The sequence below is a fragment of the Natrix helvetica genome (assembly GCF_964273705.1).
Source record: "Natrix helvetica genome assembly, chromosome: 13".
Taxonomy (NCBI): Eukaryota; Metazoa; Chordata; class Lepidosauria; order Squamata; family Natricidae; genus Natrix; species Natrix helvetica.
The window spans coordinates 8,270,091-8,293,860 of record NC_138557.1 but is presented as its reverse complement, the minus strand read 5'-3'; the positions used below and the strand labels follow the sequence as shown (position 1 = coordinate 8,293,860).

The 23,770-nt window shown below is 42.2% G+C and overlaps 2 protein-coding genes across 4 annotated transcripts in view; one reads left to right on the top strand and one right to left on the bottom strand.

Annotated features, from left to right (window-relative positions):
- Positions 1–23,770, bottom strand: part of LOC309398746 (lysosomal dipeptide transporter MFSD1-like) — a 332,444-nt gene that overhangs the window by 5,000 nt on the left and 303,674 nt on the right. The window lies entirely within an intron of this gene.
- Positions 1,115–22,716, top strand: TBC1D24 (TBC1 domain family member 24). 3 transcript variants are annotated; one of them, XM_081965478.1, is made up of 7 exons: positions 1,115–1,270; positions 6,973–8,016; positions 15,087–15,245; positions 16,576–16,639; positions 17,201–17,296; positions 19,260–19,494; positions 20,836–22,716. In XM_081965478.1, the coding sequence occupies exons 2-7, from the start codon at positions 7,052–7,054 to the stop codon at positions 20,988–20,990; spliced, it is 1,674 nt and encodes a 557-aa protein (XP_081821604.1). In that variant the 5' UTR covers positions 1,115–1,270; positions 6,973–7,051; the 3' UTR covers positions 20,991–22,716. The 3 variants fall into 3 exon arrangements, with proteins under 3 accessions (XP_081821604.1, XP_081821603.1, XP_081821605.1); XM_081965477.1 differs by having other exon boundaries at positions 1,139–1,230; XM_081965479.1 differs by lacking the exon at positions 19,260–19,494 and having other exon boundaries at positions 1,139–1,230.

The following is a 23,770-nucleotide window of genomic DNA, read 5'->3' as shown; positions in this document are numbered from 1 at the left end:
CAGGTCCTGTCAATGTTGGCATTCTAAGGGCATTTTGGGTGTGACTGAACTGAGAAGGGCTCAAGAAGTCCAGGACATTTGTATGAAGATAACTGTCTTTTTTCTCAGGGCATTGAGTGTCAATGCAATCAATTTCTCCTTTTTGCCATTCATCTCAGTTGCCCAGTAAATGGGAAGATGGAGCCTTGCAGGTCAAAAAAAACCCCTTCCTTCCTTCCTTTTTTCTCTTTTTCTTCTTTCCTTTTCTTTCTTCTTTCCTTTTTTTCTTTTTCTTTCTCCCTCGATTTTCTTCCTTCTTTCCTTTTTCTTTCTTCCTTCTTTTCTTTCCTTCTTGCTTTCTTTTTTCCTTCCTTCCTTTTCTTCTTTAGTCCTTCCTTCCTTTTCTTTCCCTTCCTCTTTTCTTTCTTTCCTTTTTTCTTTTCTTCTTTCTTTTTTCCTTATTGCTTTATTTTTTCCTTCCTTCCTCTTCTTCTTTATTCCTTTCTTCCTCTTTTCTTTCTTTCCTTTTTTTCTTCCTTCCTTCTTCTCTTTCCTTCTAGTCCTTCCTTTTCTTTCCCTTCCTCTCCTCCTTCCTCTTTTCTTTCTTTCCTCTTTTTTCTTTTTCTTTCCTTCTTTCTTGTTTTCCTTCCTTCCTTTTCTTCTTTTTCTTCCTTCCTCTTTCCTTCTTTCTGTCTTCTTTCTCTTTCCTTCCCTTCTTTCTTTCCCCCTCTCTCCTTGCTTGCTTGCTTCTCTTTCTTTCTTTCCTTCCTTCCTTTCCTTTCCTTTTCTTTCCTTTCCTTTCGTGCAAATGTTTCCAATCTCTTCAACCTGAAACAGAAAATTCGCATACAGCTAAATTTTCTACTTTTCCCACGTTACGTTCCTCATATTTTTTTCCGTAGACTGATTCTTGACAGCGACCCGTTCACAGAATGATTAGCTAGCCCTCCCTAATTAATCAATTAATTCTGATTAATTCTAGCCCGGGCGTCCCAGAATTTTTTTTTAAAAAAGTCATTTGCATTTCCATCCTCTTCCAATGAAGATGCAAGGGACCGCCAATACGCACGCGCCGAAACATGACAGCACCCCCCCACACACACACACACACAAAAAAGAGCACCGGCCTTGGAGTCCTCACTACGCATGCGCGCCGCAGACCAGGAAAATAAGCCCAGGAAGCGCCTGCGCGGACCAGGGTAGAGGGGGCCAGATCGGAGGGTATCCACTGCGCATGCGCCAGCTGTCCAGGTGGGTTCACGCCTGGTTACCTGGAGCGCGGAGGCTACAGGTGAGATGGAAGCGCGCTCCTGGGGAGGGAAGGCGGGCAAGGCGCATGCACGTGGGCTTTTTGCGGAAAGGGGAAGTAAGGGGCCAGGAAGGGCAGTGGGGAAGGGGCTTGCTGGAAGAAGTGGGGCTTGGGTTGAGGATAAAGGGGCAAGGCGCTGCGGGGTGGGGGGAACCTGGTTTTCTTTTCAGGCCCCCTCCTCGTTATTCTCCTCCACCCCGCTCGTCTCATGGTTCCCTGCAAGACGAGAGTGCCCCTGAGCATAATCAGAGTGCACACCTGCCTACCTGCATCAGCAGCCCGTTACCTGCCCGTGTTTGGGATCCTGCTTTGATTATCTGACAGTTTGCACAACATGGGTTGATTATGTCCCATCAATGCAGTCTCAACTTTAAACCAGTGCAGAAGTAGATTTTCTGCATGAACGCTAATTCATCTAGCCTTTGGGGTTTTCCAACAGAACAGAATAGAATTCTTTATTGGCCAAGTGTGATTGGGCACATAAGGAATTTGTCTTTGGTGCATACGCTCTCAGTATACATAAGGAGAACAAAATACATTCATCAAGAATAAAAAAAGATGCAACACTTAGTGATAGTCATAGGTTACTAATAAGCTATCAAATCATACTAGAAAACAAATAAAAACAATATAAATTGAAAGATACAAGTAACATGGTTACAGTCATAAGTGGGGAGAGATAGATACTAGGAAGGAAGAGAAGAATAATAGTACTACAGTCTTAGTAAATTATTTGACAGTGTTGTGGGAATTAGTTGTTTAGCAGAGTGATGTCGTTCGGGGAAAAACTGTCCTTGTGTCTAGTTGTTCTGGTGTGCAGTGCCCTATGGCATCATTTTGAGGGCAGAAGTTGAAACGATTATGCCCATCCACCAAATGTATTAGGATTACATGTGTGTGTAAGACTTGATTGCATACAAAGGGTTGCCTTTTGGGGTTTTCCTGCCTTGCACCCTGATTAGTTTTGCATCATCCAGAAAGAGCATTGCAGTCCCTTTCCATCATATAAATTTAATAACAAATATAATGGTCATATTAGAGGTGGAATGGATTTATGCTTTTTATTATGAGCGCTGTAAGTAGTAAAAGGGAAGATGTATTTCAAAACACGAGCAATCTAAAATGATTGTTGCTATCTCTTATCCACTGGGCCGGTTGTTGATACTTCAAACAATCTTAAATCATCATAGTTACAGAGCTGTTTTGGCATAAACACAGAATACTAGATGTTAAGCCCCTATTTATATTGGGTTTTTTTCTCATCATGGGATGCTAAGTTCAAATGCACCAAATTGATAAACTTGAAATGGCCAATATCCTACAGGTTAAATAAACAAAAGAAAACTACCCTTGTTTATTGTTTTTATAGTGCTTTAATTGGTGCTTCATAAAAGTAATTACGCCTTCGGGCAGTAAACTTTAGTACATGCTGCAAAGCTTCAGCATAGAGAATATTTTCTTCCAAGATTTATTTCAAGGGATTATAATGGAACTGATTTTTAACCACGAGTAACCAATTAAGCTATTATTTTCTCATGACTTTTGGTTGAAAAGCCATTTAGAGAGAGGGAGAGGCTACATTGATATCAAAACCATTTAAAATAAATTGACTGCAGCAGTTTAACTACAGCTAGAAGTTTCACATTCTTTAAGGTAAGTTTTTAAATTTTCAGACACCCTCAAATTTGTTTTCTTAGATTTTTAATCGGAGAATTAGATATTCAGTCATCCAGGCTACATTCTCATTTGTCCTTTTTCTAAGGAAACACCTTGGTTAGCTGAAGTTCTTGAATTTTTTTTATAACCATTCAGCAAGCAAGATGTTTAAAAGTCTATTTTTCCTTCTCTATAAGGAAAGAAAATAAACATTGGTAGTACTGATTTTTTTAACCAAATCTGATTGGTTCAGATCTATTAGCCTTTCTTAGATTCAACTTAGCTGGGAAAAGTTTAATGTCAATGGGATTATAAGGATTCAAGTCTATAGATCATTTTTAGTATGGGTAAGAAAGAGAGCAATGTTTGGGTTTCATAATTATATGATTTTAAAAAAGGCTTTATTAGACTGCAATTGTTTCCATTTTCAAGCTATAGCTTATTCTAACCTAGTTATAAAAGGGACGTGATGGCTCAGTGGCTAAGACGCTGAGCTTGTCGATCAGAAAGGTTGGCAGTTTGAATCCCTAGCATTGCATAACGGAGTGACCTCCCGTTACTTGTCCCAGCTTCTGCTAACCTAGCAGTTCGAAAGCATGTAGAAAAATGCAATTAGAAAAAAATAGGAATCACCTTTATTGGGAAGGTAACAACATTCTGTGCACCTTCGGTGTTGAGTCATGCCGGCCACATGACCACGGAGACATCTTCGGACAGCGCTGGCTCTCTTTGGCTTTGAAAGGGAGATGAGGACCGCCCCCTAGAGTCGGGAACATCTAGCACATATGTACCTTTACTATATTAATTTATTTGATTCTTTTTGTTACTTTTTATTGTTTTAAACGTGGTTTTATATTCTGTCAGCCGCCGTGAGTCACCCTGGTTGAATAGGCAGCAGTTTAAATTCAATAAATAAATAAATAATTGTAGAATTGGTCTCAAGCATGTACCAGCTGCATAAGCCTTGTTCTCCTATCCCTCACCTGTCAAATATGTGTGTGTGTGTGTGTGTGTGTGTGTGTGTGTGTGCGCTGAAAAAAAAGTAAATAACACGGATAAATAACAATAATATTATACTAACATCCAGCTTCGTGTTAAGCCTCTTTCCAGCAAAGTTGTTTTTAATAATGGTATCTTTAAGCACTTTGTAATCTTTCTCTACGGAAGAAATACTTTTTCTTACTCCTTCACAATTTCTCTTTTTGTTAAAATACTGAAACCCTTAACAGTATTGCTCTCGAGAGCTATAAAACCAAATTCAGTGCTGTGAACACAATGGACAAAAAGCTAATTTAGCAGGAGTCTATTTGTACAATGGACTATATTTGTATAGCTCCCATTTAGTCTGTGGTTAGAAAGCATTGTGGGAACACAGACATGTCTGTTTTACATGGGCCATAGTGACCTTGTATTCCTGGACAAGAACTGCTGTTCAGTTATGGGGTAGGGAATACGGCATTGTATTTGGAGACCTCTTACCCCCTTATCTGTAACTGTCATCTACCAGGCTTCTCCAAATTGCTAAGAGCTCCTATGGCATGGTGGTTAATAGTAGTAATACATCCTTGTGTTAATGAGTGTGCAGTTAAAAACTTCCTTGTCGCACAGGTATGTCAAACTCAAGGCCCAGGGGCCCACGGGGTGCTTAGATCTGGCCCATGGGGCTGCCCAAGAAACAGCGAAGGACCAGCCTGCCAGCAAAAACGAAGCTCAGAAACTCCAAGGGCAGACCTCCTGAGCTCCGTTTTTGCTGGCAGAGGGCTGCAGGAAGCTGTCGCAGCCAAAAATGGAGCTCAGGAGCCCATTTTTGCCTGCAGAGCGCTCGGGCCACCACAGGCACCCCAACACGAGTGATGGACTGGCCACACCCACCCTGGCCACGCCCACCCTGGCTCCCCCAGGTCAAACACAACCCTGATGAGGCCCTCAGTGAAATCAAGTTTGACACCCCTATTGTAGCAGCTCCTATTAGCAGCCGTGATACAAGACAGTGACAAATAGTCCATTTTCTTGGTCCACCAATGATAGCTTTAAGGTGATGAATTAATCAGGTAATTAATAGAAGCTATATGAGCTTATAGGAACGCGATGGCTCAGGGGTTAAGATGATGAGCTTGTCGATCAGGAAGGTCGGCAGTTCGGTGGTTCGAATCCTTAGCGCCGCGTAACGTTATTTGTCCCAGCTTCTGCCAACTTAGCAGTTAGAAAGCACGTAAAAAATGCAAGTAGAAAAATAGGGACCACCTTTGGTGGGAAGGTAACAGCGTTCCGTGCGTCTTTGGTGTTGAGTCATGCCAGCCACATGACCACGGAGACATCTTTGGACAGCGCTGGCTCTTCGGCTTTGAAACAGAGATCAGCAGAGTCAGGAATGACAAGCACATATGTGCGAGGGGAACCTTTACCTTCTATAAGCTTATCGCCGCTGTTATTATGGCTAATAACGCCCTGTTTACTGCAGTAGGAAGTGTAAATGCACAAAGCTTAAATGCACAAATATAAATTGGCATGGAATTCACCGGAGGCTGGACTTGGGTCTCTTGTGACAACACAATGTCTCCAAACTAATGACATGTTTAACTTCGCCTTCCAGTTTAGCCTGCTCTTCTAGAAAAAATACCATCCATTGCCTGCATTAGTCATATATTGCATAACGTGAAATAAGTATCCGGCTTTCTCTAAATGCTTGCTGGGTGTTTCTTCTTGATTGTCACTGCTGAACTGCAAGAAAATGCAACCCTTGAACCCAATGGCTCGGCTGTGTACCGCTGGTCACATGTTTGAGTTGCAAAGCCAGACAGTTGAGTAGCAACAACAGTTTTATCTCTTCCCTTCAGCCCGTTTCCACTTCTCTCCTGAGTACAAAGCACAATTCCAATTCATTTAAACTGAGTTTAGATTAAGAAACTAAGGAACTCAGTTGCACAAGCCTGTACATTGTAGAAATTTACTGTTTGGGCAGGGGCTCAACTTCTCCTCTAGCCACATATTGTATTGATCAATGTTTTTTTTCAGAATGTTCGCGACCATAATTTTTTTAAAAAAATACTTGGCCCATAGCTAAAAGAACAAAAGGTGATTTACAGTAAAAAAAAAAAAAGAGAGAGAGAAACTAGTAGACAAATGGAGTATAAGATGCACCAGAGTATAAGACGCACTAAGATTTTGAAGAGGTAAATTTTTTAAAAAAAAGGTTTTGCATTCTGCAGGCCTCCCAAACCCTCTGCACGCCTTATTTTTTGTGAAAAACAGGGCATGCAGAGAGTTTGAGAAGCCTGCAAAGTGCTCCTGGGGGCTGGGGGGGGGCAAAAACTTGCAAAAAGCAGCCTGTTTTTTGGGGGTGAAAATCGGCCTCTTTTTTTGCCAAAAACAGGGCATACATAGCCTTTAGGAGGCTTGTACAGCGCTACTGGGGGGGCGCAAAATAAGCAAAAAAACAGCCCATTTTTTGCCAAAAATGGAGCATACATAGCCTTTAGGAGGCTTGTAGACTGCTCCTGGGTGCTGGGGGGAGGGATGAGCAAAAAACAACCTGTTTTTTGCTCGTTTTTGCCCTGAAAAATGCTGTATCCAGTGTATAAGATACACCCAGATTTTCACCCTCTTTTTGGGGGGCGGGGGAAGGTGTGGCTTATGCTCCGAAAAATATGGTAATTAGTACAAAAGAAAAACTGGGGGGGGGAGTGTTATTCATTCTCTCAACCAGCAAGAGTTGATTTTTGACTTTTAATTTGGGTGGGGAAAACCTTGGGACTTTCAGAGTCAGGTTTTCACCAGGTGTGCCGATATGACATGCCGGATAGAATTGTACTTTGAGGAACACCTAAACCTCAGAGGTTTGATTGTGTTGGGTCTGTGACTCGGAGCCCTAACACTGCACATTAAATATAAGCGGTTGCCTTCTATTTCATTTTTTTAAAAAAAAAAAACCAACTCCAACAGGTAACGTGCCCTCCCTTTTATAGAATTAGCCGCCCAATGGCAACCTGACATTTCCAAATTTAAATAACCTTTTTGTTCTCTTGCAGGAGGCAGGGTAAACTTTCAAAGGGACTACTAAAAAAAGAAGTTCGCTTATGTCTTTCCTTTAAGACCGCCTTGGCAACCATGGGTGAATACAGTAGGTTTGTAGAGTGGGACAAGATGGATGCTACCATCCAGGCTGACGATGAGAAGGAACTGACCAGCACCGAATTTCCCACTGAAATGCTGAAACAACTGGCTCGCCAAGGTTACTGGGCCAAGAGCCACTCTTTAAGAGCCAAAGTATACGATAAATTGATCGGCTCTATCCCTTGCCGCACGGTGACACCCGATGCCCATGTCTACCGAGACATTGTGGTGAAAATTGCCGGCAAGCGGAACAGCAGTACGCTTACCCTTCCAGAATTCGTAGACGATAGCTTGGTTCCCACATACTGCCTCAACGCTGAAGGCATCGTGGCCGTCAGGAAAATCATCTCTTGCATTGGAAGCCAGTTCCCGGACATCTCGTTCTGTCCGGCTCTCCCTTCCGTGGTGGCCCTCCTCCTTCACTACAGCCGGGATGAAGCCGAGTGCTTTGAGAAAGTTTGCCGCGTCCTGGCCTGCAATGACCCATCCAAGCACTTCATCGATCAGACCTTCTTGGCTTTCGAGTCGTCTTGCATGACCTTCGGGGACCTGGTTAATAAGTACTGCCAGGCAGCTCATAAACTTATGGTGGCCATCTCGGAAGACGTGCTAGAGGTCTACTCGGATTGGCATCGTTGGCTCTTCGGGGAGCTTCCCCTCGTTTACATCGCCCGCGTCTTCGATGTGTTCCTGGTAGAAGGTTACAAGGTGCTCTACCGGGTTGCTTTAGCTCTCCTCAAATTCTTCCACAAGTTCAGAGCTGGACAGAGCCAGGAGTCGGAAAACGTGCAACAGGACATCCGAGCATTTGTGAGGGACATCGCAAAGTGGGTCTCGCCCGAGAAGCTGCTGGAGAAAGCGTTTGCCATCCGTCTCTTCTCGCGGAAGGAGATCCAGCTTTTGCAAATGGCCAACGAGAAGGCCCTGCAGCAGAAAGGCATAACGGTGAAGCAGAAAAGGTAGTGGCATGTCAGCATCTTCTTCCTCTAAAGGCTAATTTAAATCTAGGAACTACATTCTTGCATTCATGGGGATTAAATAATACTGTAAAATCAAGCGTATCTCTGCATCCATCCTTGGTTTCAATCGTTGTGAAAAAATATAATCTACCGTGTTTCCCCGAAAATAAGACCTACCCAGATAATAAGCCCAATCAGGCTTTTGAGCGTATGTGCTAAAATAAGCCCTCCCTAGAAAATAAGTCCCTCCAAAAAATAAGCCCTCTCCAAAAATATTTAACCGCATAGCAGCCAGTTCTTGCTATTTCCTCTGGATAGGGTTAGGGAGACAGAGCTGGAAATCAGATGGGAGCCCCATCTTGCTCCATGTGCCCCAAATAATAATAATAATTATAAGACCTCCCCAAAAATAAGGCCAAGCACTTATTTTAGGGTCCAAAAAAATATAAGACAGGATCTTATTTTCGGGAAAACACAGTATATACTGTAGGTGTATGTGAAATTGAATTCTTTATTGGCCAAGTGTGATTGGACACACAAGGAATTTGTCTCCGGTGCATAAGCTCACAGTGTATTTATCATACCTCTAAGTTTAATTGAATCAATGAGAATAACCTCAGCGGATTTTTTTTTTCCTGTAATTTGTCACGTTACCTAGGAAATGTTAGGTTATTCTTCCAGAATATTTCTTCAGGAGCAAAATGGCGCCTCTGGATCAATCGGACAGCGTTTTTAAATCACAATAGCAAGTACGTAAGGAGTTAAATCCCACCAGTGTATTTGAGGATTACAAAATTTCCTCAAATTAATTAAGCACAGACCAATATTAACGCCTCTTAATCCTTATCTATTGGAGGGCCAGATCAATATTCCGCATATTGCTAAAATTGTGGCCAAAATTAGTAGTTGACGAGATATGGCAATTTTTTGGTATAACTTGGAAGAAAAGCTAATATTCTATCACATTTGGTTGGAAGGAGTTCTTGCATCTACCGTATTTTTTGGAGTATAAGATGCCCTTCCCCCCCCCCCTCAAAGAAGGTGAAAATTTGGGTATGTCTTATTCACCGAATATAGCCAAAAACGCAAGGCACAGAGGAAGCGATGGTCTGTGGCAATCCCTGCAGCCTGGAACAGCTGATTGGGGGTATTACGGTAGGCCGATCCACCTGCCAATCAGCTGCTCATGCCAGATCAGGCTGCAATAATGTGCTGAAGCTGACCTGGCTGTCTGCTATTTGCTGCAAAGACGTGTCAGAGTTTGCAGCAGCAATCACATCCAGAAAGCACACACCAGTAACTGATTCAGCAGAATTCACTAACTTCTCTTTATATATAATATAACACATTAAGTAAATATACAATATCAAAAGCAGGTTTTCCATCGTGGTAGTTCAGCAGAGGAGAGAAGTTTCACTTTCAGTTTTAGTTTTAGATATCAGCACAGCATGCAGCTTTTAGTACAAAAGAAGCCACCCCCGGCTCCTTGCTGTCTCCTTCCTTGTTGCTCACACAGCAAATACTGTTTGTTTCCAAACAGCCCTCAACTCTCTCACACACTGACAGGACACTAGCCAGACTAATATCATGGATGCTGGTAGGCAGAGACAGGATTTTTTTTCTTATTTTCCTATTCCCCAAAATATGCTAACTCTATTCCTGTAGCTTTTGCATTCAGTTTCCCACAAACCTTAACATTTAGCAACCTCCAATTAATATATTCCGTGCTTCTGGTTTTAAAAAAAGGTAGAAGAGCTTGTGAAAATTGATGCTGGAATGAATGTGAACTTTTAGCAGAGACTTTGGTTTAGATAACACCTTCGCTGAATTCACACATTCAGATTATCTTAAGTGATAAGAATCTAAAAATGACTATTAAGACTCCATTCTAATGGATCCCGCAAGTACCTTGCCCCTGAAATCATAAGACATAACCTGTTAAAATGCATTGCTGATGCTTTGTCTGTAAAATCCCTGCGTTTGGGGAAAACAAAGATAAGAGGTATTTGTTGAATGGACAAGTGAACTTTTTTTAAATTTATTTTCTTAAATTTTAATTAAACAAAAACACAAAAAAATAATCACCCTTCATTACATCTTGTAGAAAGCTTGTCAATTGGTTACAGACAACCTTCGTGCATTTCTTCCACAGTCATCACTTATAGTTCATATTACATTATACACTTCAAATCAAAAATCTTTGTATATCTTACTATCAATGTACCACAATTCTCATTTGGCTACAATTATTTAAACGTGCTTTTGCCTCAAATCATTCATACCTAAAGACACAACCACATAATGGCATTCATTAGCTATTTCATAAATCCTCCAATAAGATTACACCTTTATGACATATTCTAAGTAAAAGTCAATTAATAAAATTTCTAAACCTTTTTCCCCCCACTTTCCCCCCCCCCAACTCGCTGTTTAGAGTTTGTATCCAAGTTTCTTTTGCCAATACCAGAGCATGTATATATTATTAAACAATATCCATTGACATTTCCTTGTTGTTATTATAATAACAACGTGGACAAGTGAACTTTTGAGGCAAGTTAGTTAGGAAAAGTATGTTAAAAATAAATAAATTAGACCCAAAGATCCTTTCTTCAAATTAAAAAAACAATAACTGGACTTTGCTTGATTTTCTTCAACTTCTTAGATGAGAAGTGAAACGTCTTTAAGGAAAGTCCTTTAGGTGCTTTTGAAAAAAAACACCTAAAGGGACAACTGGATGTCCTGGATGAGTGAAATAAATGAACTACATAGAAGTCGTAAATGTTGTAAGGGAGATTCCTAGGAAAGTAATGTGAACTAGCAAATTTAAAAACCATTGAAGGAATTGAGAACTGACTTTTTTTGAAGAAAAGAAAGTAGGAAAATGTGTTCAACTGTCCTTCATTTCACTGTTGGTCTGCTCAAAACTTATTCTGTGTTTCTCTGTAGGCTTTTTCCATGCACTTGGTGGGGATATATATGAAACTGCTGGTCTTTTCTTGATTTCTCTCTCTTTTTTTGTCTCCTTTCTTGGGCCTTCTTTTCTGTCAATTCCGTATCTGCTGCGTTGCTTTGCAGTAGTACATCCCCCAAAAGGTAGGTTTGAACATTTGAAACTTCATGCTCTGCTATTCTAACTTGATTTGGCTTCAAAATGGCTGTGGCTGCACTAAGGTGATGGTAGTAGTAAGCTTATGGGCGTTGGTGGCTGTGCGGTAAAACTTAAGGCTGTCTTTACTTGCTGCTGTCAAATGAATAACAGAGTTAGAAGGGATCTTGTAGGTCATCTAGTCCAACCCCGCCCAAGCAGGAGACCCTACACCATTTCTGACAGTTGGCAATCCAGTCTCTTCTTGAAACCTTTCACAACTTCTGAAGGCAAACTTTAAGAGATTAACAGAGTTGGAAGGGACCTTGTACCAGTATAACAGAATAATAGAGTTGGAAAGCATCTTGTAGGTCAACAATCCAACCCTCCCCCACCCAAGCAGGAGGCCCTACACCATTTCTGACAGATGGCAGTCCAGGCTCTTCTTGAAAGCCACCTAAAGCTCCCACAACTTCCGAAGATAACTTCTGTTCCATTGGGTTGATTGCTCTCACTGTCAGAAAGTTCCTCCTTATTTCTAGGTTGAATCTCTCCTTGGTCAGTTTCCATCTGTTATTCCTTGACAGGCCTTCAGGAAAATAGGTTGACCCCCCCCTCCTCTCTGTGGCAGCCCCTCAAATATTGGGCATGTCCTATTCACTGTTATAAAGCTCATGAATTTCATTGATATAGCCAGAGTCCACAGGAATGTAGAGTTCCATTGACTATCGCCTCCATTTTCTTTGAAATAATCAGACATAGGTAGCAACAGCAATAGCACTTAGATATACTGTATATACCACTTCATAGTACTTTGCAACCCACTCTGAGCAGTTTATAGAGTCAGCATATTGATCCCAACTATCTGGATCCTCATTTTACCAACATTGGAAGGATGGAAGGCTGAGTCAAACTTGAGCCAGGCAGGATCGAACTGCCGGCAATGGGCAGAGTTGGCCTGCAATACTGCATTTTCACCACTGCGCCAGCACGGCTAGACAGATGTTAATCCTGTGGGGTTGAGGCCCTCTACCAGGATTTGAACTTCGCACTTTAGATGAGTATATTTGTTTTAGAACCTATCTAGTTTTTTGGCGCTCAGCAGTTGCAGGAAGCTACCATGTTTCCCCGAAAATAAGACCGGACTTTCTTTGACCCCCCCCCCTTAAAATAAGCGCTTGGCCTTATTTTCCAGAAGGTCTTACTATGTTTGAGGTGCAGGAGGCAGCTAGCGTGGTCACCTCATAGCTGCAGCTGTGTGTTGCAATATTTTTGGGGAGGGCTTGTTTTCAGGGAAGCGCTTATTTTAGCGCATGCGCTCAAAAGCCCAATTGAGCTTATTATCCAGGGAGGGCTTATTTTCAGAGAAACAGGGTATCAAAATGGTATGTGCAAAACTAATTTTTAAGAACCAGGTACTGTAGGGAGAATGTGATGTTAAACATGAAACTCCTCTAAGTGCACAAAAATGGCTTTGAAAGCAGTAGCTAACCATGTACTTCGCTATGGTTTTCTACTCTATGCACTTGGTGCCTTTTGACTTATAAGGAAAGATGTGTTGACAGTACCTTCTCCAAGCTGTTCCAAAAATAGCCCTTAATCCAATTTCAGGCTTTTTTGTAGTGCCACCTACCTATCTGCAGTGGCATTGTGGACACTAAATCTGGGCCACGTTGAAGATGTTAACTGCCTTAGATAATTAGAACTGCAGAAAAAACAACTGTTACCAACCTGCCTTCCATTGAGGACCTGTATACTGCACGGGTCAAAAAGGGGGTGTGAAAATATCTACAGACCCCTCACATCCTGGACTTAACTTGTGTCAACTCCTACCCTCAAAATGACGCTATAGGGCACTGCACACCAGAACAACTAGACACAAGGACAGTGTGTTTCCTCGACAACCGTAAAATCATCTACTAAGATTGTATTACTATTATTCTTCTCATCCTTCCTATTACCTATCTCCTCCCACTTATGACAATAATCTTGTTGCTTGTATCTTTACAATTTACAATGCTTTATTTGGTTTAGTGTGATTTGATTGCTTATTTAGTATCCTATGACTATCACTAAATGTTGTATCCTATGATTCTACTTTATTCTTCTTTATGTACACTTATGCACCAAAGATAAATTCCTTGTGTGTCCAATCACACTTGGCCAGTCAAGAATTCTATTCTATTCTATTCTAATCTATATTCTATTCTATTCTCATTCTCCTCTTCTATTCTCATTCCATTATTCTATTCTATTTATTCTATTCTATTCTCATTCCATTATTGTATTCTGTTCTATTCTCATTCTTCTCTTCTATTCTCATTCCATTATTCTATTCTATTTATTCTCTTCTATTCTCATTCCATTATTCTATTCTATTTATTCTATTCTATTCTCATTCCATTATTGTATTCTGTTCTATTCTCATTCTTCTCTTCTATTCTCATTCCATTATTCTATTCTATTTATTCTCTTCTATTCTCATTCCATTATTCTATTCTATTTATTCTATTCTATTCTCATTCCATTATTCTATTCTGTTCTATTCTCATTCTTCTCTTCTATTCTCATTCCATTATTCTATTCTATTTATTCTATTCTATTCGCATTCCATTATTGTATTCTGTTCTATTCTCATTCTTCTCTTCTATTCTCATTCCATTATTCTATTCTATTTATTCTATTCTATTCTCATTCCATTATTCTATTCTATTTATTCTATTCTATTCTCATTCCATTATTGTATTCTGTTCTATTCTCATTCTTCTCTTCTATTCTCATTCCATTATTCTATTCTATTTATTCTATTCTATTCTCATTCCATTATTGTATTCTATTCTATTCTATTGCAATAGTCCAGTTGACCACCTGCAGTAAAATACTGTATTAGAAGACTTAAGTCAGTCTATGATGAAAGAAGGCATCTGGAAACATGTTTTTTTGACTACCACGTTTTTATTAAAAGGAAGAAACTTTCATGAGCTGCAGCTCACTTGAGCTGATTTGTCATTTGATGAAAAAAAACTGTGATTCCCAAAAGCATATGCCTTTATAGAATAGAGGGGAGGGGAGGAGAGGAGAGGATATTCTTTTATTGGCCAGATGTGATTCGACACACAAGGAATTTGGCTCTGGTGCTTAAGCTCACAATGTACATATAAACAGCAAATAATAGAGGTCATAGGTCATAAATCAATAAATAATGATATTAGCAAGTTGTGTAATGAAACGTTTGCAAGGGCTCCATGTTAAAATAGAGGAAAGAATAAGTTGGATTTAACAGTTTTCTTGCATTTCAAATCTTCCTAGCATGTAGAATAACATACTCAAAACTTTACTCGGCGTAAAAATTTCATTGTGCGGCTCCTGCATTTTGGCCTGACCTAAACTGCATTTAATCTAGCTTTGGCTGCAAGAAAGAAATGGCGATGCTTATATATATTTCTATGCCCTGGTCGGTCGTCTTCTTTTTGTGTTGGTGTCACATTTCTCATTGTCACCAAGATATTTGTGATTGCTTGTAACTCTTTCTTCCCCACAACATTAGAGCCTCCTTTGGCACAGCTGCCAAAGATACTGTCGGTTGCCAGTTAACCTATTTAATGTATATGTCAGCCACCTCACTTTTACAGAGGCTATATTACAGCCAATATCATAAAAGGGTAAACAATGCTTTTTACTCAAGCGGGATGGTGGTACAGTGGCTGGAATGCAGTATTGCAGACGAACTCAATGCTCACCGCGAGGAGTTCGATCCTGACCGGCTCAAGGCCGACTCAGCCTTGGTGTAAACCCCCTTAGAAAGGGATGTAAAGCAGCATATAAGTCTGAGTGCTATTGCTATTGCTCTATAATCTAAGTCCGAGTGCTACTGTTATTATCTTTTAGTAATAATTCTCTTCCCGTTTTAAGACTCGAAAGAGGTAGAATTGGCTTAAGCCAGTTGCCTTTTCATAACCTGATTTTTGTTGTCGTTGTTCCCCAGGCAGAATGTCCACCTGGCTGTTCACGCTGAGAACTTCAAGTCTGAAATTGTCGATGTGAAGAAGATGAGAGACATCTGGTCATGGATTCCCGAGCGCTTTGCCCTTTGTCAACCTCTACTTCTGTTTACCACCTTGGAGCACGGCTTCAGCCTAAACAGGTAGCAGTTGACTCCATCGTTTAAAAAAAGGATTTGTAGTACAGGTGTTTCCCCGATAATAAGACAGGGTCTTATTTTCTTTTGAGCCCCGAAATAAGTGCTTGGCTTATTATTGTCAGGGTTCCAAATAGCATCCCAAAGTAAATCAGAGTCCAAGGCAAAGTATTGCTTAAAGTTCCAATTTATTAAGAAAGCCATGTTGGCACATCTGGGAAAACCCGAATCTGAAAGCTTCCCGGTTTTCCCCACCCAGTTGAAAGTTCAAGATCTTTCCCCCACACCCACAAGTCCATCACATGGTCCAATCTTCCACTGCCATGCTGGCAGTTCCACCCATCCAGTTCCAGTCAGGTGCAAAGACAAAGGATGACCTTCGCTTTCTAGAAAGAATATTGTTATGGCTACATCGCATCTAACTCCGTACAATCCCCCACTCCCATTTTCCCACCATAGAAAATGCATAGTAGAATAATAGAAAGTATGGCAGGCCAAAGATCCAAGAGGAATATGGCTGCAGGCCTGACAATTATTTTTGAGGTGCAGGAGGCCCCTTAACCTTGGCCCGTTTTGATTGATGGAGCTTTTTAGTTCCTATTGGGTTAAACTTATCTGAAGATTCAAATAACGTTGCACTGCATTAATGATATTTTTATGATAGATAGATAGATAGATAGATAGATAGATAGATAGATGATAGATAGATAGATAGATAGATAGATAGATAGATAGATAGATAGATAGATGATAGATAGATAGATAGATGATAGATAGATGATAGATAGATAGATAGATAGATAGATAGATAGATAGATAGATGATAGATAGATAGATGATAGATAGATAGATAGATAGATAGATAGATGATAGATAGATAGATAGATAGATAGATAGATAGATAGATAGATGATAGATAGATAGATAGATAGATAGATAGATAGATAGATAGATAGATAGATAGATTTATTTAACTCCCTTTTGCAACCCTGAAATCCCTTAATTTGGGGTAGAATCGTGGTGACTGGATGGAGCTGAGCATTTGCTGGCCGGATTCCCTTCCTGACACCTATGTGGAGTTCGTAGCAAATATTTTTTCTTTGCGCCCTAGGAGAGAAACATCTGCTGCTACCTAGGAGTGAACTCTCAACCTTCCGAGTGGGACTAGCGTCTTCACCATACATAATATCCCTGCTTCATAAATATGCTACGTGTCTGTGACTCTGTCAGATCCTTGGGGAATGTATCCAATTAGTAGAAGATAAATTAATGTTTCAGTAGAAGTTGAATTGATGTTTCATACAGACATCTTTTTACATCTATGTTTGTACATTAGGTTTTACCTACATTGTGAGGGACATGAACCAACTCTCCTTTTGATTAAAACAACCATGCAAGAGGTAAGTGAGAGGATAAAGAACAGCCTGGTTAGAGGCTCCCTTGGGGAAATCTCATAAGTTTGAATAAAGCAATGACTTAAGATTTTCTTCCCCTAAATAAAAGCAGAAATTTCCATTGTCGTTTTCAAGGAAAGTCCCCTTGACTTGCTTGATCCTCCAGTTTGTTGCATTTACTACCCAAGATTCATTAGAGGCACACTCAGATATTTAACACACTTGGCTTTTATTCTGCCAGAGTTGAGATGACAACTGAAACAGCAGGTGTTATCAGACCCAAGAATGACACGCGGCATTACTTCAAAATAGTTTCCTGTATTGTTCTTCACCTAGAGACAGAATCTTGCCAGACTAAAGCAACCATCTGCATAAGTGTAGATATATCACTAGGGAAAGCCCGTCCTTGCTCCCTACCAGACATTCCAAGCTCCGCTGACTCTTTGCCTTCTGGAAAGCAGCTCCTCCCTGCTGGGAATCCAGACTACATTCCACCGCAGCTATATTGACTTTCTGAAGATACCCACTTCCTAAAACAGTGTCTTGTTTACTGTGCCCCCCTCCTAGGTCTGTGGGGCTTATTTGTCGACTGATTGGCATGAACGCAAACGAGGAGGAGGCAAGCTAAGTTTCTTTGGAACTGGAGAATGTTTTGTATTCAGGGTAAGAAACCATTGTGACTTTCTTCCAGGGGACTTTGGTTTAGTTTAGTATCATTGCACCTCGTACAATGAAATTAAATGCCATCTTCCGTGTACATTGTAACTGTAAAAATAAAAACACAAAGACACATCCTTCACATGCTATATAATTGAAATTGAAAACCTGATATTGCATTAATATTGCACTATACTGTAGAATTCAATGTAGTTACTGCTCGGGGATAGAAGCTGTTTTTCAGCCTATTTGTCCTTGTTTTTATTGTCCTGTACCGCCTGCCAGATGGTAATAGTTCAAAAAAAGGGTGCCCAGGATGAGATGGATCTTTAAGGATGTTTTGAACTTTCTTAAGGCAGCGGGAGCTATCAAGCTCTTCCAAGGAGGGGAGAGGGCAACCCATGATCCTCTGGGCAATGACGTTGACCCTCTGGAGCGCTGCCTTATCTGCCCCTGTGCAATTGGCAAACCATACACAGGGGCAGGAAGTTAAAATACCCTCTATGGTGCAGCAGTAGAAGGTCACGAGCAGTTTTTCTTTCAGTTGTTGTTTCCTGAGAAGTCTCAGGTCGTATCATCTCTGCTGGGCCCTTATTGACCAGGGCTGCAATGTGAGCGCCTCAAATCAGCTCCTCTTTTTATGATAATCCCCAGAAACTTAAAAACTGGCCACTTGCTCCACTCGGTCTCCATTGATAAGGAAGGGCTGGACGTCTGATCTATTCCTTCTGTAGTCCACTATAACCTCCTTGGCCTTATTGGTGTTAAGGACCAAGTTATGGTCTCCACACCACGAAAGCAACCCTTCCACCTGATCTCGATAGGCAGACTCATCCCGCCCAGAAATTAGTCCCACCACTGTTGTATCAATCTGCAAATTTGGTAATAATATTACTAGTGTGAGTAGGAATGCAGTCATGCACATAAAGCGTATAGAGTAAGGGACTCGACACGCAACCTGGTGGTGTACCAGTGTTAAGAATAAGGCTGAAGAGATAAGACTACCTAATCTGACCTTCTAAGAGCAGCCAGACAGGAAATCCATAATCCAAAGGAAGATTGAATAAGAAAGCCCAAGATCCATAAGTTTAGACTCTAGTCCCGTGATGGCTAACCTTTTTGCCATCACTTGCCAAAAGCGGGAAGACCGTGGGGGTTGTGCGTACACATGCCGTACCCCCGTGCATGCATGCATGACCCCACACCCTCCCCACGCTTGCTTTCGGCGTGTGATGGCACGGTGGACCTGTTTTTCACCCTCCCCAGGCTCCAGAGACTTTCTAGGAGGCAGGGGAGGGCAAAAATGCCCCCCCCCTCTTCCGCAGGCCTTCTGGAGGCTGGAAACAGCCCATTTTCCAACTTCCGGTTTACGCGTTGGGCCATTTTTCGCCCTCCGGAGGCTTCAGAAGAAAAATGGCCCAACGGCAGTGGTGGGTTGCAGGCGGTATGCCCCGGTACGGGTGTACCGGAGCCTGCCCGGAGCACTGGATACCGGTACGGTACGATGCTCTGGAGGGCCTGCCCGAGCTCCTTGCCTGTCTTTTAAGGCTTCCATGCTTCTGCGCAAGCGCATGGTGCGTACAGTGCCTGCGCAATGCTCCGCGGAGCAGCTGGAGCATTGCGGAGGCGCTAAGATGCAAGTGGACACCGCCAGGAGCGTTCCAACCGTACCAGTTGGAACGGGATCTGGAACATACCAATGCACAAACCGGAAGTCCGTTTCCGAACTTCCGGTTTGCGCGTTGGGTTGTTTATTGTGAAAAGCCTCGCGTGCCCCAAGAAATGGCTCCGCGTGCCACAGGTTCCCCATCACGGCACTGGTCTACGGGGAGTTATTGTGTTAAATGCAGAGCTAAAATCGACAAAAAGCATCTTCACATAACCCCCCCCACCCGCACCACCCCTCTTCAGTCTTCACTTCCGGCTTAAGCACACTCGCGTTTTAATTTAATCTCCTGCCCTCTTCCAGCTGGTGCCCGAAGTGGAACGATACGAGTGGGTTATAATCAAACATCCCGAACTCGCCATGACTGGTTCTGAACCAGAGAACAAGTCTTCGGCTGTTTCTGACTCCCCCTCCTCAACCAATCTCCCCCTGGATCCTTCCAGTCGCCTTTCGCCTTTCCTTTCGGCCCGGCATTTCAATCTGCCTTCCAAAGCAGCGTCCATGTTTATGGCCGGGAGCACGGAATGCGTCATCATAGGTAGGTTTCCAGTTTCCAGCGTCCTCTCAAAACGGCTGTTTGTATTTCTAGAGAGAGATGAGTTTTATATTCTGTGCTCTCCGTTAGCGCTTGCGGTGGCTGCTTTAACACGTTTGCGAACAGACAAAACTATCTGGGACTGTGGGTCAGGGTAGAAATGAATACACAAAACGCTGCAGTGACTATATTTCAAAAAGATTAGACCCACTGGGCTAATTGTGTTGAAAAGCAGCTAGCTAATGTTGAAGGTCGAGCAAGCAATACTAAATTTTACATCTTTGGCATGTTCTAAACAAATATTTCCCTCAACACTGTCAAACCATTTACTAAGGCTGCATTGCTATTATTATTAGTCTTCTCATCGTTCCTATCACCCATCTCCTCCCACTTATGTCCAGGGATGTCCAGGTAAGGCCACACTTGGAATCCTGCATTCAGTTTTGGTCGCCCTGATGTAGAAAAGATGTGGAGACTCTAGAAAGAATGCAGAGAAGAGCAACAAAGAGGATTAGGGGAATGGAGGCTAAAACATATGAAGAATGGTTGCAGGAACTGGGTATGTCTAGTTTAATAGAAAGAAGGACTAGGGGAGACATGATAGCAGTGTTCCAATATCTCAAGGGTTGCCACAAAGAAGGGGGAGTCAAACTATTCTCCAAGGCACCTGAGGGCAGAACAAGAAGCAATGGGTGGAAACTAATCAAGGAGAGAAGCAACTTAGAACTAAGGAGAAACTTCCTGATAGTTAGAACAATTAACCAGTGGAACAGCTTGCCTCCAGAAGTTGTGAATGCCCCAACACTGAAAGTCTTTAAGAAGATGTTGGATAGCCATCTGTCTGAAATGTTATAGGGTTTCCTGCCTAGGCAGGGGGTTGGACTAGAAGACCTCCAAGGTCCCTTCCAACTCTGCTATTGTATTGTATTGTAACCTATTCTCCAAAGCACCTGGACTAGGCAGGACAAGAAGTAATGGATGGAAACTAATCAAGGAGAGAAGCAACTTAGAACTAAGGAGAAATTTCCTGATAGTTAGAACAATTAACCAGTGGAGCAGCTTGCCTCCAGAAGTAGTGAATGGCCCAACACTGGAAGTCTTTAAAAAGATGCTGGATAGCCATTTGTCTGAAACAGTATAGGGTTTCCTGCCTAGGCAGGGGGTTGGACTAGAAGACCTCCAAGGTCCCTTCCAACTCTGCTATTGTATTGTATCTGTAAATATTTTCACAGCCCTCTTTTTGACTCGTGCTTCAAGGACTCCCTGTAATGCAGCAACCGTATTGTGAGGTAGAACCAAGAGGTAGACATTCCAAAACGAAAACAACGGCTCTCTTTTTTGCAGGTGGCGGCGATGGGCAAGCCCTCTACCTTGATGCTGACTTGAACCACGGAAGGACAGGCCATTGCAATACTTTCAACAATCAACCGCTGTGCTCCGAAAATTTCCAGATAGCTATCATGGAGGTTTGGGGGTTCAAGGACACGATGCACAGCTGAGAAAGTTGCCTACTTCAACGTTGACTCGCCCATGAAGTATTTCTCAAGGTTTCCGTGCCCATTTCCAGTTGCGGGAACCAAGCTATTCTTTGAAGCCCCCCCCTCCCCCCCTACCAATTAAGCTTCTTTGTACTCTGTAAAAAGCTAAATTGAAAGATCTCGTCTAACTCTGGGGCCTCGTTGTTCAGTCGCCGTGTTTTTGTACGTGATTCCGTGTAGTCTAAATGATTAGCCTCTTTTTGCTCTATTGAGTTTGGTGCACACCCTGATATTTTTTGGTGGGAAGGGGAGATCTTAACATCTCTCCCTCAAATTGATCCGTAAGTCTTCTCATGATTGCCATCACTTGAGGTGTGATGGGGGTGTGGGGGCTTTTTTTCCAGATCTTGACACTGATTCAACCAGCAAGTCTCGTTTCTTAGAAATAGGAGCTTCCACCCAAAGACGACTGTATGTAATCATGGGAGTATGATGCTGATTTCTTTCAGTTTTCCCTCATTCTCGCCCTCTGCGTATTACACCCTTCTAGGGATTCCCCGATCCTCACTGAGCTACAGTGGACGGAGAGATTTTATTGCATAGCACACAAGCACCTTCAGATCCAACCCAACATTTCCAGGGACTTAAAATCTATTTTAACCCCAGCTTTTTGTGTGTGAAAATGGGAGCCTGTTGTACCTGGCTGGTGTCCCGACTGCTAACTTTAGCAATAATTCCAATATGTGTGAAATATATCTTTCAGGAGTCTTAATTTTCATTCTGCTGTGATACACTGATCGGTAGATGTTAACTAGCGGGGAAATGCTACCGGTAGCAAAAATGCAAGCTGTTCGCCCGAACCGGTAACAAAACAAATGCTAGCGGTTCGGTTGAACCGTTTTTTCCGACGATCAGCTGTGCCGCACGATTTAGATTAGCTAGGAAGCAAGGTTTCCTGCTTTCTAGCTACTCTAAATCGTGCGGCACAGCAGATTCCCCCATCCCCATCGCTGTTCACTTACCTCGCTGTTCACTCGCTTGCCAGGCTCCGCCCGGACGTCGTTTTGACACTCTCCGCATGCGCGGAAGGCCCTGCGCATATACGGAGGTGGCACGTGCGAGCAAAGCAAGCGAGCGGTCACATTGCTACCAAACCAGTAGCAAACGTAAGTGGATTTCACCCCTGATGATATTTTTCTGTTTACATTCCTGATCCCGCATATCGGTAATATGCTTATTTTAGGTAATATCTTCATGCCACTGAAATCCAATGCAATATACATTATGCACTGAAATATCACCACCAGCTGGGGTCCAGAGTGATGACTTGGTCGTTTTCTAGACTATCCACCTGCACTTCTACTTAGAGAAGCAGTATTTCTAAAGCAGTATTAGCTATATGATTTGAAACATTAGCTATATGATTTGAAACATTAGCTATATGATTTGAAACATTTCTCTCATTTCTCCATTAATTAGGACTCTGTTAAGTTCTCCAGACCTGCCGTTTTTTCAGTGAATTGCCTCTTTGTTTTGGTGCTGTGCATCTTGATTTTCAAGATGGGTGTACTGAGTATGTGTGAATGTTCAGATTTTACATGTGTGACTTTCTGGCCCTTGTACCTTTCCCCACTTCATAATTTATATCTCCTCTTCGTCCAGTTGTCCTGGCCTAGGCCCGTATAAAGTGTGTGACTCTGTGACTGTCCAGAAATCCAATTGATTTTATTGTAAACAAAAACAAAAACAATAATAAACTGAGTATGACTTTATTTTTCAAAGCAGCTTCATAATTCTTGGGGCCTGCTGTTGAGTTTTTTCCGCATCTAAGGTTGCTCCTTAAGGAAACACGGTTGTTCGGGTGCTGAGCTCCTGAGATATGGGCGGGGAGCGGGGGGATCTCCCATAACCTCATGACTTGATTCTTAACCATCTTGTCAACTTGCAAAGCATCCTTGGGGCCCGCCTTCGAGTTGCCATGGGCAAGGGGGATGGGAAAACGAACTTTGCAGCTGCAGCAAGGGAGCACTTCAGTCAAAACCAAAGCACATTCCTGCCCTCTCTCTGTCAAGGCCATCTCCGAGGTTACCCACAGTGGCCGGAAGGGAGTGATCTCTACAACCCTCGAAATTGCTTCGTTGGAGAATGTGACTGATGACACACTTTGGGGGGAGAGGGGGAAACAGGGTCAGAATCGGGACGTAAATTAAGTGGGGTCAGAGTTGGCATATCCTTACCAAACGGATACCCTTCACATATCAGGGCTTCGATTCCTAGGATTTCTAGCAAGCAATGCTGTTTCGTGTATTGCAATTATGGGATGGTTAAATTGATGGTTTGAAGTGTATAATATATTCGGACATTTCTTTAAAGAGGAATGATAGTCATTGCCCCTTTAGTCCTCTAGATGTCAGTGGTCACTTCATATACGATCTAGCTGAGCCATAGAATTAATTATTTGCCAAACACATCACAGGACTGGTGATAAAACAGCTGAATCAGAATAGAGCTGGAAGGGAGCTTCGAGGTCTTCTAGTCCAACCCAAACCGCCAAATGCCCAAGCTTTCTGATCAACAAGCTCAGCATCTTAGCCACTGAACCACCTCTTTGATCTCTAAGCATTCTTCAAAAATTGTCCCTGCAAAAATCCAACCTAGAAGTAAGGAGAAATTTCCCGATGGTGAGAACAATTAATCGTTTGCCTCCAGAAGTTTGGGGTTTCCATCACTGGAAGTAGAGATGGGTTGCCAATTTTTTTACTACCGGTTTGCTCGTGGAGGCGCATGCGCTCGCGTGGGCA

Coding starts and splice junctions, on each gene's coding strand:
- TBC1D24 (XM_081965477.1), top strand. Junction 16,640..17,200: donor TTAAAACAACCATGCAAGAG/GTAAGTGAGAGG, acceptor CCCCCCTCCTAG/GTCTGTGGGGCTTATTTGTC. Junction 19,495..20,835: donor CACGGAATGCGTCATCATAG/GTAGGTTTCCAG, acceptor TCTTTTTTGCAG/GTGGCGGCGATGGGCAAGCC.